The sequence below is a fragment of the Pieris brassicae genome, chromosome 12 (genome assembly GCF_905147105.1).
Source record: "Pieris brassicae chromosome 12, ilPieBrab1.1, whole genome shotgun sequence".
Classification (NCBI taxonomy): Eukaryota; Metazoa; Arthropoda; class Insecta; order Lepidoptera; family Pieridae; genus Pieris; species Pieris brassicae.
This window is the reverse complement of record NC_059676.1, coordinates 5,087,002-5,103,148: the sequence shown is the minus strand read 5'-3', so window position 1 is coordinate 5,103,148 and position 16,147 is coordinate 5,087,002. Positions and strand designations below refer to the sequence as shown.

The 16,147-nt window shown below is 32.3% G+C and overlaps 1 protein-coding gene across 1 annotated transcript in view; it reads right to left on the bottom strand.

Moving 5' to 3' along the window:
* LOC123717356 (neural cell adhesion molecule 1) overlaps positions 1–16,147 on the bottom strand; it is a 93,002-nt gene extending 76,855 nt beyond the window's left edge. Inside the window, exon 1 of the mRNA XM_045673299.1 lies at positions 15,989–16,147. Coding sequence (XP_045529255.1) covers positions 15,989–16,034 — 46 coding nt within the window. The 5' untranslated portion in view covers positions 16,035–16,147. The remainder of the gene's footprint in view (positions 1–15,988) is intronic.

Genomic DNA, 16,147 nt, shown 5'->3' with positions numbered 1-16,147 from the left:
GCAAATGTAATAAACGGTAAAAGATCGTGCCTTTTATACAATATAAGTAAATGATCAATATTTTACGTACAACTTTTGTGTTGTTGCTTGAAATTGGAGCCTTTATTAAACTATACACTTGTAAGCAAAACAGCATTGTATTTTACGTAAAAAATGTAGGCGTTCTGACATAAGACACATGAGTGAATTATATAAATTTGGGATACCCGTGTAAATAAAAGATTTTCTCCGTATTTATACTAAATTAATTCATGAATTAGGGGCCTATTGTGACAACCCAGGTTACCTAAAAATACGCTAACACATAACTTTTCCAAATTTTAGTAGATCACTATTCATTTATTGATATAAGAATATATGTATATTAATATCGTAAGAGATAAGTATTTAACTAAAGTGTTTGAAAGAGTTTTGATTCATGACATAAAAATGGTTACATAAAAGTTACTTTCTCTTCTTTCTCCATCAAATATTAAGTTCAAAGTTCACTGCCGAATATAGTGATAGATTTGTTAGTTACATAATATCATTGAACCTTAGAACTGAATATTATAAAAATACTCATTAATTAGTAAACTTTTAAAGTAATGTCTAAAGATTCACCAACATTGTCATTTTTTAAGCCTTCTTAATCACTAGATAAGCTTTTAAAATAAATAAATTTAAAAAAATGTAACAGATACGAAAATAACATTATTCATAATACTTACATGCATTTAAAACTGTTTCATTCCAACATTTTAAACCTAATGCATAAAATTCAGTGAACATTTTATCGTAAGCACTGCTCATGAAATTAAAATAATGTATTGTAGAATGCTATTCTCGAAGGCAGAATTATTTTCTAGAGCGAAACTTCAACCATTATATAAATAATTGCTCCCCAATGAACCAGATCTAGGAACTTTGCACAATAGTTAAAGAATTAAGGACTCTTAAAACATAACTGTAATTGGGTTTGTAAAATTATTCATGCATTCCGTATCCCGTAGATTCACCATAATTGCATAATAACTTTAATCGATTAAACAAATCTTCTAAAGATAAACGTAATAGGTAAAGGTGTTTTTAATGTAACTAAAACTCAGTGTATTTTGCGAAATAAATTTATATGTATAACATACGAATTTTATATATGTATTATAAAATATACTAACTCCTTATTTTCATTACACCATTCGCACAAGAAAGCCTTGTTACATACATTGCACTCCCTTTGCCTCGCATAAGCAGTACCTGAATCCCTCTGACGCAACACTGTTATATAAGGAAGCGGACTACAGATACAACCGCTTTGATCGTATAACTCACATCGGACTAGTCAAATTCGCAATTACCAATAAGTCTATAATATAGATTATTTGTCGTGCACCTCATAGCTGGCCGATTAAATAGTTATATTACGAGTATTGTAGTAATTTATTTATATATATATATATATATATATATATATTTTTTTTTTTTTGGGATTCACCGCTGGCCATTACTTAATTGCCTTAATAATAAATAAATTAGAATATAAACAATTTAATGCATACAAATGAACTTAGTTGTTGAATATCTTGATTACGTTATAATTATATTCTGTTCCATTTTTAAACAGCAATAAATTTGTAAAATTAATATTATAACGTATGTTTTCATTAGTTAATTGTTCGTCTCTAAATGTTATCCTGGACACGGCTGCATCATATTACGCAACTTCCTTCGCATAAGACAAACTTTATATAAACAACTTTATAGATACAAATACACTTAAGTATTTCAATAGTATCTTGAGAACGCTATAAATGTATTCCGCACGTTACATTTTTAATAAGCTTTTCAAGTGTTTGCGTCGTTGCATCATAGAACATGTTTGCGTGCAAATACTTAAGTTGCAATGCAACTTGAGATGCAATGCTAACTCATTTCTCTATTTTGCATGTCATGCCAACTGAACGCTTAAGTGTATCTTTAAAACTTCATTTGTCTTTTAAACGGAAAGATTGCATCCGACAAATGAAATTTGTTTTAAACAATTCAGTCACTTTGATAAAGATAAATTGATTGTGGTCTACTGCATGGCTATAACAAAAGAAGTCTGAAATCTTTCATTCAGACCAAGACACTGGTAACTTTATAAATACTTTATTTTATCAACCAAGCGACTAATAAATACCTACTATTGGTTACAGCTTGATAGCAATTAGGACACCTTCAAACTTTAACCCAAACTATTATTGTTTCCCCGCTAATTGAATTTTGCTTTAAAGCCACGAAGGAGAAACGTTTATTTACCGAGGTTTTTTTCTATTACGCAAATTCCCCAATATAAACAATTACGCATTAAAAATATAAAGCTGAATTTCCGTACATAAACCTACCGTTTACTATAAATTCTGCATTTATCATCTAGCTATACTTGGAATATAGTTTTCTAGTATTTATTTTTAATATTATATTGAAACTCTTTCAAGTGAAATGGAATAAATATTGATTTAAGGAACTTTTTTTTAAGTTTTTCTTTCAATCGGATTTCATAAGGTATTGAAATTATTTATAAATTAGATAATTAGGCATCAAAACGAGATGATAGCGCCACGAGTTAACCTTACATATGATATATTTTTTAGATTTTTCTATTATAGGGAAATATATGATCAGCCTTTTTTGCTTGTCACGTGTCGATCTTTTCTTACATTGTTTAATTTTACTATTTTTATGTTACAGGAGGCAAATGGCCAGGAGGCTCATCTGATTTTAAGTAATTTCGCCGCATGGACACTCTCAATGGCAAAGGGCTCGCGAGTGCGTTGCCACTTTTAAGAATTGATACGCTCTTTTTTGAATTACCCTAAGTCGAGCTCTGATCTGAACGCGTTAACTTAGGTTTAAAAGTCGCCACTAGGTCACTGTATACAGTAAGACAGTAAAACCGTTTACGCAGACATCGTTTAGAACAACATACCGGTTATATTGATCAAAATCAAAAGTCCCGGCTGAATTATATGTAGTATGTACTTAATAACAACGTCATCGGCTATTACGACTATCGGTTTTTCGACCAAATATGATTAGTCCCTTCGATGTCGTTATAACAGAGTTTGACTGGATTCGAGATCAAAGCAAGGTAAAATTTCAAAAATCCAATATATTTATAAACCAACATTAGAATTCTATTGATCTTGTATATTAAAGAAGCTAATAGGAAAATCTCCGAGATTCCACTCAGGTAGGATAATATTAAATAAAGGAATGTGTAGAATGAAATATACAAAAGACGGATTTAATTAGCATGTTACTTCTTGGATGCTTTCGTTTTATATTCTTTGAAGCATATCATAATTATAACATGTGAATACAATGAAAGGACGTTTCATAATAATTAAGTACATTCCTCGTTAGCTGGGCATGTCTATATTACAAATTAGCAAGCATAGATACAATGTTGATCCTAAAAAAAACTAAACCCAGCGTTTTCGGAGGAGTTATTCGGATTAGCTGAGCAGCTGAGTTTCATCATCGGACGTCAAGGCAGAATACGATTCACAGATCACCTCGACGTCCGACGTTCTACAACTGAGAGTTAATAAGGCTGGCCACAGACAGACCAGATGTTGCAGTCGAGATCGACTGCTGTAGAGAGGTCGCGTTGAAGTCGTACACGACTTCGAGCAGTTGTGTTCGACCGCAAAATAATACTGATTTCGATGAAGAAACACTGCTTCTTGTACTACTATTACGCAAGCGTAGGCGTAGAAGACACCGTAGTATGTGGTCGTCCAATACTCCAATACTACAACAGCTTGGAATATTTCATACTTTGTATGTACTGAGAGAAGACACTAAAAAGTTTTTCAACTACTTTAGAATGTCCGTGGTTTCATTTTATGAATTTGTAAGTAAGGGATTGGTACTCAGCGGGGAGCGGGGAGGGGGTAGCGCGCGGTTGGTAGCAACCGCTTAGCGGCCCGTGTATGGTGGGTCCGGCAGCTTTAAGGAGTCGACCGCACGGCGACTGCTCGGAGCGCTCAGGAACTGCTCGAGCGGTCCATCTATTGCGGATATGAATTTCATATGGAAACTGCAGATCGCCGTGCGGTCTTGGCCGCAAGATGTGGTCCGCCTATGGCTAGCGTAAGGTACTTTTTGCCGTGCACCAACCACCACTGTTATGCGGAAAAGCTATTCAGTGAAGTGTTTCCGAACCAGTCTTAGTCCTTCAAGATGATAGTGTAACCATTTTTAAAAGGCTGGCAGCCTTTTTTTATAAAATAGGGGGCAAACGGGCAGGAGGCTCACCTGATGTTAAGTGATACCGCCACCAATGCACACTCTCAATGCCAGAGGGGCTCGCGAGTGCGTTGCCGGCCTTTTAAGAATTTGTAAAGATGAATTAGGAAGTGTCTTTGGGCGGAGATTTCATTTAACGTCAGATAAGTCTCTTGTTCTCACAACCGCACGGTTGAGAGACGCTCATTACTGTTCAATTTATTATTAAAATATAAAAATACAATTAAAGCGTCTTTCCTCAAATTTGGAGTAAAGTGACAGGCTAACTAAAGATTTCAGTAGGGAGATAGTACCGATGACTGAGCTCGTGTTTTACTCACTCAATGAATAAGTATCGGAATACAGCGAGGAATATCTGCCAGCATTAAAGGTACACTGCCACAGGGACCAAACTTTTAAAACACGTTTTAATTTTATCCTTTTTTAAGTAAGTTAAGAATATTGTAAATACTCTTTATTTGTATATTATTAAATACTTATATAGAAATTATATAGTCAGGTATATACGTTTCAAAAATGTGGTAATGATAGGTCGCATATGTTGCAGTGACTGACGACATGATAAGAATATTTTATTATACGTCCTTTTTTTGTGTTACGGAAGTTCAAATCGTGAAGAGGAGATTTATTATAATTATAAAGAGGTTACTCCTTAACATTAAAATTAAATCAAACGTCATTTTTTGGAGTTTCTTCCTTTGTATTTTATCGTTTCTTATAACAAGATAATTAATTACATTTATAATAGGTTCCTTTGTAAGTACTGAGGCTCGTTAATGAAATCTAGTTTATTGACTATTGAGGTAAGTAAGTAAGAGCATAGCTAATTAAACGTTAATGAAGTATCTCTAGAAATTGTGATCTCTAGTGATTGTAAAGACCTCTGAAGTAGTGTAAATGCAATTATTAAAAAGTAAATAAAAAAATATCAATACTAAAACATATCATAATATGATTCAAACTGACATAACACATTTTGTTTATAAATCCGGCACTAAACAAATATTAGACAACGTAGTGGTTACACGTGCTAATCGCAATGCTGCGGTGCGGACAAACGCCTTGCACTGGTGAGTGGTCTTCCCTCCATATATCCGCAGTTAACACTCTTACGGTGAAGGATACATAGTAGGGAAACCAATTCGTCAGACTGACAAAAAAGTAAAAATCAACGACTAACTTATAGTGTATGGCCGATGGCTTATTTGTTCATATTGTTCTTAAACATAGTAGCAAATTTATTGTGTGTCTTAATCATAAATTACTTTGTATGTGACCTATTTTAATTTTATTGCGTAATAACATCGGGGTTTGTCAATCCATTTCGAGAGGATTAATCCAACCGACGGTAAGGTTATGGCCATAAGCAAAATAAACATTATTATAACATAACCATACAGACGTTTCTTATGTTGCCTTTAGTTAAATTATGGTTTTAGAGCTAAGGGCTGTATTGAAAATTTACAGAATAAAAATCGCATTTAATGAAACATACATATTTTTAAATTTTTTTTTCAATTTTGGTATGAATCTTCAGAGACTGTTCGGTTTTCCAAATGAAAAGTTTTTCGAATTTTCTGTGAATATTTCTCTATATAAACCTCACAGTTCAAGTCATATTTTTTATTAACAAATAAAATATACGGGTTGATAGTAGATAGGTGAAAATTTAAAGGTTGTATGTATTTTTGTATGGTGTATCATAATATAGTAAAAAATTGTATCCAAAAAATAAAAATATTTTTAAGGGTGGACACCTGTTGTCACATAGGGGTTTGAAAGATAGTAGCCGATTTTCAGGCTTACTGAATATGATGCATGAAAAATTTCATAAGAATCGGTCGAGCCGTTTCGGAGGAGGATGGGAACGAACATTGTGACACGAGAAGAAAACCTAAATCAATATACGCCGTATAGAAATTCTGATGTTACTTTTCAACACAATGTAAGCACTATTTGAGACTGTTTAATTGCTGCTGAAAGGAGTGTATTTCATTAGTTTTTACACTTCTACTTATCAGCTGAAATTTCAAATCGTTAATGTTTTATTGGAGTCGAGTGAGTGAGTTTGAGAGTTCTATGAAACATAACAGTAATATAAAATGCATTCAAAATGTGCAAGAAGCATCTACTAAAATGGTTTCCAAGTACTGTTTGTAACGTCACAGGGGTAGCTGTCAATATTTTTGACACAAACTTAACTGTCAAAAGTGCACTTTGTTGTATGAAAGCTGGAAATATTGCGACACCTCCAAACTGAATACTATTTTTATAGTTGTTTATGCCTACGAAACAACCAAATGATATAACAAAAAATTAATTAGATTTTAATAGTTTGAAGGCTTCTTCACGATTCTTATTAAGATATCGTCCAAAAAATAACGCTAAATGTTCCTTTTATCACAGAATGTGTGTAATATATTGAATTCAAATACAAAAAATTATTTTGGGAACACGTCATTAAAATTAATGTAACAAATTCTTTTGCTAAAGCCGATTGAAGTTCCTAATGAGACATTCTATATTGCCAGTCGATATTCCATGAATATTAAAAGTAAAAGTCGGATCACGTTCTCAAACTGTTTTTGTTGTCATTGAATTCACGAAATCGGTAACATATGTTGAAATGTCTTTGTAATCCATCCGAAAACCTACAACTGTTTACGAATTCCACGACCCTTCAGACTTCGTATAGAATGAATATTTCAAAAAGCTATCAACTCTGAAGAGAATCTCCCTTGTTTTGAATAATGGGGGACAAGGGATAAATTGACATAAACAAATCTACATATTTACCAACAAAAAGGTTCCTAATGACGTTGTATTTGAGTTTAAATAGACACAATCGTGTTCCTTATTTAAATTTTTAACACGTTTACCAATGTATGTATACTGAAATATCCCCAAAAGTGACAGCTTAAGCCAAGGTAGACCCTATGGGAAATCCTTGGTCTAACCGCTTCACTCGGCGAGCTCTATCGTACTCGTACACTCGTCCTGATATTTTTAGGGCAAAATGATTACATGCAAACGTGGAGAGAATACTACATACATTCTCAATACATGGTTAATTTATGGGTCGTCGATAAATATTCCAATTTATTTTGATACATTCAGTTAATTTGAGGGAAAATTTATGCGGTTTTTAATTCATAAGTTTTCAGAGACTGGCGACCGACAGCCGAAACTGAATGTGGCGGGCACACAAAAGAGCTAGAAAATTATTGCTGTGAACTAGACTCCTTGCCGCGTTAGAAATATCGAGAGTACGTAAAATGAATAAATAAGGTTACTTCTACATTGACATTGAATATTAAATTACATTGAATTGGACACCCCTGCAGCCCTATAACATAGGGAAATACATAAAGGGACAAGTTAGTTTTTTGTTACTCCAGCGTCGAAACCCAACTACCTCTAATGTTAATATCTTAATTATAAGTTCATGTTTTAAACAATTCAAGCCAGTTCTTACCTAGCTTGAAACAAAGTGTTGTATTTGAAGATAGCCATACAACAACCGCCACCGAATTTAATTCACGGATCTACCTTAAAACAACTTCAATTTTTTTTCTATCATTTTTACGACTTATATGTAGTATCCCAAGTAATATTAAGGAAGCGGTTTTTTAGAAAAAAAACTGATACTACATGCATGCTGTAAATGATATTTGTCTCAGTTACGAGTGCATAACGTTAGGTTAGGTTTTTTCTTATCTAAGTGGCGTTTTTGGTTAAAGCCAAAAGTTTTTACCTTCATTCATTCAAACTCAAGATAACTTTATTCATATAGGTAAACAAGTCCACTTATGAACATTGGAAAAGAACTTGAATTAATTGTAAATTTACATTTACTACAGTCAAGGGCGTAGAGCAGGCAAGAAGAACAGGCATGAAATTTGCCGTCTTTTAATCGCATAGTTTTGAGTCATACAAATTGTTTAAACTGGAGCAAATCAATCCCAAGGATTAGGATCATTTAAATATTCGTCAAATTTATAAAAAGCTTTATTGATTAATTTACTTTAATGAGGGCTTTGAATTTATTTAGTGATAATTCTCTAATTTCGCTTGGCACTTTGTTGTAAAAACGAATTCAATTTCCATATAAATAGTGCTTTATCTTCTGAAGTCAGGTAAGTCGTACACTCAAATTAGTTCTATTTCAAGTATTATAGTGGTGAAAGACACCATTTGTTTTAAAATCGTTTATATTCTTTTGTACATACAACAAGGCTTCAAGAATATATTGACCAGATTATATACAGAGCAGACCATTCGTTTCACAGATCATGATAAAGAGCATGCGCCACCACATAAATGCATGGCACACCCTTGCCGAGTGATGAAAATATGTAGAAAATAATTTACCAAATCATGCATAATATTCCGAAGTTTATTTATACGTCCGTGGAACGTAGTCACCTGTATAAGGCAGAGTCTCCAAGTGGATACGCAGCCTTCGATGCACTCGTCGATAAATTGAGTAAAAGCTACTTTACAACTACGGCTTCGTAATCCCCATTAAGAGCAGAAACCCATGAGCTACGTAACGTCTGGATAATTAAATGTAAACATTCATGGCTGCTAATAATTGCGTCGTTTTTAATTAAATTGTATCGGTTTTATGCTTATTGTTGTTGAATAATAATACAATTAACTTAAATGTATTTTTCGATTGTTAATTTGTTTGTAATAATTGTTAATATTGTACTAATGTTAATATCGCATTTTCGGAATATAATCTCACTTCCAAATAGAAATGAGATTGACAAAGTATGAATTATAGTGAGCGTTACAGCATTACCAATTTGGCACCTCCAAGAAAATAGCGTACCAAATCCTAAAAGGCCGGCAACGCACTAGTGAGCCCTCTGGCATTAAGAATATCCAATGTCCACCGGCGGCGGCAGTATCACATCCGGTGAGCCTTCTTTAAAAAAAAAACTTTCGTTCCTGGTTAAAACCTTACATTTGTAAAAGTTTTTCTCGAAATATATTTTATAAGTCTAAATGAAGATTACGTAAGTCAAAGGGTGGATTATGGAATAGGCCTTGTCGTCCGCTGATAATGATCACTTAGAACATAAGCACGTCGTTAACTCGGCTTGAGTGCTCGGAGATTATACATTGGGGTACACATAATACATAACAGCAGACTGAGAGATAACTCACCAACTCAATGTATATTGTAAGTATATTATGATTTGTCATTATATTATGAATATTGGAATGGCATTACTTTGGAATACTAATAATAATAACATAGTTTGATTTTTATATTAATTTAATAGAAACATGTATAATTTAGAATATACAAAAATGTACAAGTGATATTGTCACCATATAAAGTCGTGTCAAAATTCCAATCTTCCAAGAGTTATTTTATTTATCTAATACCACCTAATCTATACAACATTATTAAATTTTTATAGCTATAAAGAACGAGGCAAACACAATAGCGACAATTAAAACAACAGTAAAGTAGTAAATGAGACTATTCGTGAAAAGACCGCCGTCCAAATAGAGGCTGATGATGATGAAAGTAGCAAATGTCCGATTCAGTATTGGGTGTAATAATACAATATATGTATAGGATGTAACGTAAAAATTCTTAAAATTCACTCACAATAAATATTCTTTAGTTTCCATAATACACAGCCCATCATGTTTCCATATATTGATTTAAAAACATCTTTAGTTATGCAAAACTGTTCACAGAACCTATCGAATATAAACACAGTATGAAAGAAAACTACAATAAAAGAGATGAAAAATTATTTATACCTATATTTTGTAATAGCAGTACCGCTTCCTTTTAAGTCTGGGCCTCGGTTTTGTACCTGTGTCGACACAATTTGTGTTTCCTAATAGGCAAGTAGGTAATAAGATGATGACTGATACACGCCGACGACTGTTGGGGCTTAGTTTGATTTACCCTTACCGTATGAGTTTAAATGCACACGTAAACAGAAATTCCACTTGTGCACCAATGACCTCAGGAGAAAGAGTCGCGTCCTGAATCCATTAGGCCAATACTTATACTAATATTAAAAATATTAAAAGTTTGGTTAGACGCCGGAGCCTCAGGAACTAATTGAAAGTCCATTATGAAAGGCCCTTTCCTATAGGTATATAGCATCGGGGCATATATAACACAGAACCACTCCGACGTGCGTGAAACCATAAAGCATAGCACGTGTTCATTATAATAGACACAGAAATTGGAAGCAGAAATCGTTAAAGTGCCACTACTAGGTGGAAACTTTAAAAATTCAGTTAAAAAACAGTTACAAAGCTCTAAGGTTCGAAAAAAACAAAATTGCATACGATCGAATCGTTAATGGATTGAAACGTAACAAGTATTGTACTATTTGCAATTTCTTTTCTAGAAAATAAAAGCTTTCTATAAACCCCATCCCATAGGCGCGGATATAGTACTTGGAACTTTATAGATAGAATATCAGCGCAAAAATAGCTCCTTTCAATATAGTTTTTTTTCTTTCTGATGATATTTATGATTGTTTTTTTACAATGTCTTGTGACATGCTCGTTTCACAATAATTTTATAACAGCCTTTCTGTTATATTAATCTTCAAACCCATGATTGGAACCGTAAATAATAAACACATTTCTATGTGTTTACGGAAAAATTTGTGTGACTAACTAATTTTGCAAATGACGAATCGGTTTTGGCTTCCCTTGAGAGTTCCTACTACTAGCTGCTACTCTGTCTTATTACGCGACGGTAAATGAGTTTATTATTTATGTTTGGGGTGTCGTTAGAATCTATTAAAGTCTAGACAACGATTATATATTTAGTATAACGGGTGTATACCTATATAAAGTTTATATGTATATACAATTACTATCAAAACAATAGAACTGTATTTTACGCTATGAACTGTATTATATTACTTGATTCTAAAAATAACCTAGTACATAATTTAAAGTAAATACAAAGTAATTTAGATTTATTGTTCGTGTCACGATTTCGCAAGCCTAATAGTTTTTCATCAAACGTAAGTGGGACTATGGGAGCGGCAGCCGAGCCCTGGTACATTGAACTTTTATACATAAATGCCAATACTTTGTGTAGTTCATCTTTTTTACGTGTAAAGTTTGTTAAATCGGAAATTCAAATTTAGAACAAACAGGAAATTTGGACTTAGACAATTGCTTTTATCGGAAATCTACACCAATTGTTTGTGTTTATATTTTTTTTAGCATTGTGGTAAGTAAAACAAAAATATCATATATTGATTTGACGTGTTTAAATTTGACTTATTAAAATCTTTAAAATATAACTTTATCTAACTTATTAATTTTATTGCATCGATTTCTTAAACCACTTTGATAAAATTATCATTCATAAATGTATGTTTTTATATTAACTACAAACGCTTCAAAATGTGTGCGTGTACTAGTGTATACACGTAAGAAGTAAAACTTCTTTATGACCTTATTTTTCGAAAAATGATGTACTATATGCAAATTTACAGAAATTGGTTTAATAATATAAAGTTTAACAAAAGGCTTTTATTATCATTGACATGAATATAATACAATTATTTCATTTTACCTTATTACTAATAAGTTTATTACAGAATTTAATTAATTGTAATAGACTTATTACTATCATTGTTATCGTTATAATATATTTTTCTTAGGCTTTGAATCTCTTCGAATCAACCGTGGTAGGGAAAAGAAAAAGATAACGCGTAACGGAAAATGTGGCGGTATTTTTTTTTCAACGTCGATAAACAAAGTTTCATATTCAAGTGTATTATTATAAACTTATAATAATACGGTAAAAAAGTGTTTTCTTTCAAAGAAGTTTTACTTAAAAAATTAATTACATAAGATAACCTGCTATCAAGTTGCTTTGGATGGCTAAACAAATTCCTATTAAATAATTCAGGAGTGCATTTTTCGCCCCCTTTGCTATACAATATTCTCGTTTCCCAGAATTCCTTCCGGGAAACCCTATATGAAGCAAAATGATTAAGTGCACAATAAAATAAAGGCCAAAGTGGGTCAATGGCCATTGTTTGCGACGGATATGAGGGAAATTAAAATAGCACAACGCCGTGACCATTGCAATGTTGTCGTTAATTTTTATTGCTGTGCAATTATCACGTTTATCATCAATTCGATTTATTATGGGTAAGTGGTATTTTATTTGATTCTGCCACGATAGAAGCGTGACCCTTTCTGGATGCTAATCCCGTCCAAACTTTCAGATAACAGGTTAGAAAGGACTTAAGGTGTAATAATATATGTAGGTGTAAGAAAAGTTCCAAAGAGTTTGTTTTGTTTAAATAACGGTATAAAGTATTTCAAACACCAACACCATAGCTTTTCAATAAAAGATAATCAAACGTGACGTCTAATGTTAAACGACAAAACAAATAACATGTTTCAGTTAATCCACGGCATTAAATTAAAGAATTATCATAACAATAATAGAAGTTAACATTTTTTTTTTGTTAACCGGATTAAAGCTATTTGTATTATTATAAAATAATTATGACATAATTCTAAATTTATTTTTTTCCGTCGTTTCGACAAAAGGTGTTGAATGTCAAAAGTATCACAGCTGTAGAGAAAATTGTGTTATCTGTATTTATTTCCCCGGAGTTGGTATCGACTAAAAGATGACGGGTTTTTGCAGAAATGACTCACGGTGTCCTCTATTTTCGCGGTTAAAAAAAATTGTTTTCTTTCAATGTGTAAAAGCTATGATAACCAAAGACAATAATAGAAGTTATTTTTATACTTTTTCTTTTTTTTACCTATGATTACTACTAAATAGTATACAAATACTATTTACTTACTTATTTTTTAACGACTGAACTATTTACGACTTTATTATTTTAAAGCAATTCTCTATGTGTCATTTTAACGTATACCGATAAAAGGAATACAGTTTCCGTTAGGAAATATACGAATTATTGACACAAATAGTGGTTTCAGTTTATGTATTACAAGAGGCATACATTATAGTTGAACACATAACACGTTATAAATTATATTCATGTTATCAGCGTGTGCTGATCTTATTACTGTTTGCACTTGAGTCTGGACCGCCCGCGCCGTGACAGATGTTGCCTTACGTTAAAATATGTTTAGCAACAATTTAACGAATAATTTGAAACTTATATAGGATAGTAGATAAGTGGCTAAAGAAAAAATATACGCCATTATTACACAAGTAAACATAGAAAAAGGCAGGCTCCGCTGATTGTAGGCTACAGATTATTTATTTAAATTTAATTGAAGAAATGTAGTGACCTTATCTGATTTTGACTTCCAATTTCTTGATCAATCCTATATAGGCTAGTGTCAGTTTGTTCATTAAAACGGGGTCTTGGACGTGGTGCTGTCCTTGACAGCAGCACGCTTTATCTATCTAATCTTTTGCAAATACGACCTCAGGTTAAGGAGTCGTAATAACCTTAGTCATTTATATATACTTAAATACCTTAGACATTAATTATAGACTTTCAAAATATGTAGTAATAGTAATACAATGAACGACAAAAAAAAATGCTTCTAATTTTACATTTATTGACAGTTCTCAAATCAAGGACATAGAATGGAAGAGAAAAACTAGCAATAAACTCTCCGCCACTCTTTTTAATCGCCAAGTTTTTTGTTTTACACAACGTTTGTAAGGAGTCAAAATCTAATACATCCCAAGATCCCAAGTTTTGCTTTCAGTGTTGTATTTTCTTTCTATCAAAAGGCACACCTCTGTATACTTTATATATTGCCATCGAAGACCTACCTTAAGTGATACTAAACTCTCTGTTTGAATCCGACCTCAATTTCGAGCTGAAAGGGGCGAAGAATTCTACATATTTCAAAAATTTTAAATACTCATAATATTTTACGAAAGTTTTAGACTATTGGTTGTGTTAAAAAAATTAAACTTCCTATAAAAACAAACTCTTGGCATGTTTAAGAATATTCAAATGTCTCTGAATAAGTGGCACTTTCTTTTTCAACAGCATCCACTTTCGATATTAAGATTTTATACGCAGTGGACTTATCGCAAGATATTTAACTTAAAATCAAGCTTTTTATTTAATATAGAAGTATTTTATATGTCTTAGTATTGTAAATATTTTTGGACTCTAATGATGAATTATGATGTTTAACTTAGATCATCTCTATATATAAAATTCTCGTGTCACAATGTTCGTTCCCATACTCCTCCGAAACGCCTCGACCGATGCTTATGAATTTCTTATGCATATTCAGTTAGTGTTAGAATCTATCTATCTACATTTACTATCTATCTTTCAAACCCCTAAGAAATAATAAACATCCTGGAAATAATAAACATGGCAAAACAACGTTGCCCGGGTCAGCTAGTTAGTTATTATCTGTTTTTGTATATTTTTTTTATTATCTAGCCTTTGCTTCGCTCATTCCTTACTATACGTTGCATTGACGAGATCGCTTGTTAGCGATAGGACCAGCTGTCCGTGAAGTATTTATGAACCAATTTGATACAATTTCCTTCAAGTAAAGAATGTACCGATTCTTAAAAGGCCGGCAACGTACTTGCAAGTGCTCTGGTAATCTGAATATCGGGAGCCTCCGGTCTGGCCCCTGTTATATTAAAAAGGACCGCTTGTAGCACTCTATAGTATTAATCCGTAATTTATAATTAATCTCTTTATTATCAAGTTATAGTATTATTGTTGCAATTGCTTAGGCGTCGTAGTGTATTAATTATAAAATATTCAGTTTGTATGAAGTCTATATTTATAAGTAAAAAAAGGAAAATATATACAACAAGTTATGTGTATACAATTTATCGTGTATCTACTGTACAATTAAAAAAGATCTATTGCGTCATATGAAATTTTATTTTATTGGTGAGTAACTTCATTAGTTGAACGAACCGTAATTGACATACCGACTGACCTGACAATTCGTATGAAATGATTATTACATTTTCCTGAATGTTCGATTATTTGATAATAGATAAAAGAGCGATATTAATCCGCTCTTAATTGGATTACGCAAAAAACGTTTTCTAATCGATTAGCGCGTATTTATACTTAATATAGATTAATATTGTAATTTATACAACTGGCTTTACAGATTTTTTTCATCTTTATTTGAAGTGTTATATCGTATTTTGTTCGATTTCTTCCTTGAAATACTTAAGAATATATTATTTAGATCATTTATAAGGGCCTCCTAAAAATAAAAAGGAGGTTTTCATTCGGTGAAAGCTCAAAATAACCATATACAGCTATGATCATTGATCAAGTATTATATGTATAACATAAGAAAAAATTCATTCAAAATTGAGGTCATGTAAAGAGAAAATGAGTAGCAAAACTCTCGTAATAAGAAACCATCTCAAAAATATTTCTGGATAAGTGCCCAACTGGTGTAAGCTTATTTCAGACAGACGTACGTGACTTGAAAACTTACCACACTTAAACGTTTTGGCTCAAGGAGATAGTTTTATTAAAACAATCTTTCACTATCTCGGTAACCTTCAAACACGTATCACTATTTTCATATGAATGAATAGGCCACACGAATAAAATTATTGTTAAATTATTTAATAATGGAATAATTAGCGCTCATATCATTTGTTCTTAACAAAAGAAGAGCGACAGAAATTTGAAATGCTCCTAACCTAGACTTAATTAACTAAAAGTACTAGTACTTTCATAAGACTTACCTGAATAAATTACATTCAGGAAGAACGCTACCGCCGTCCACCGCATTTTACAAACTTTTCGTCAGGTCACTATAACTTAGTTATACTTTCGTGGGCGAAAGTTTTACGCGATATAGAGGAGTGCCAATGCGACTTTCATCTAGGGACCTCTTCGTTCAA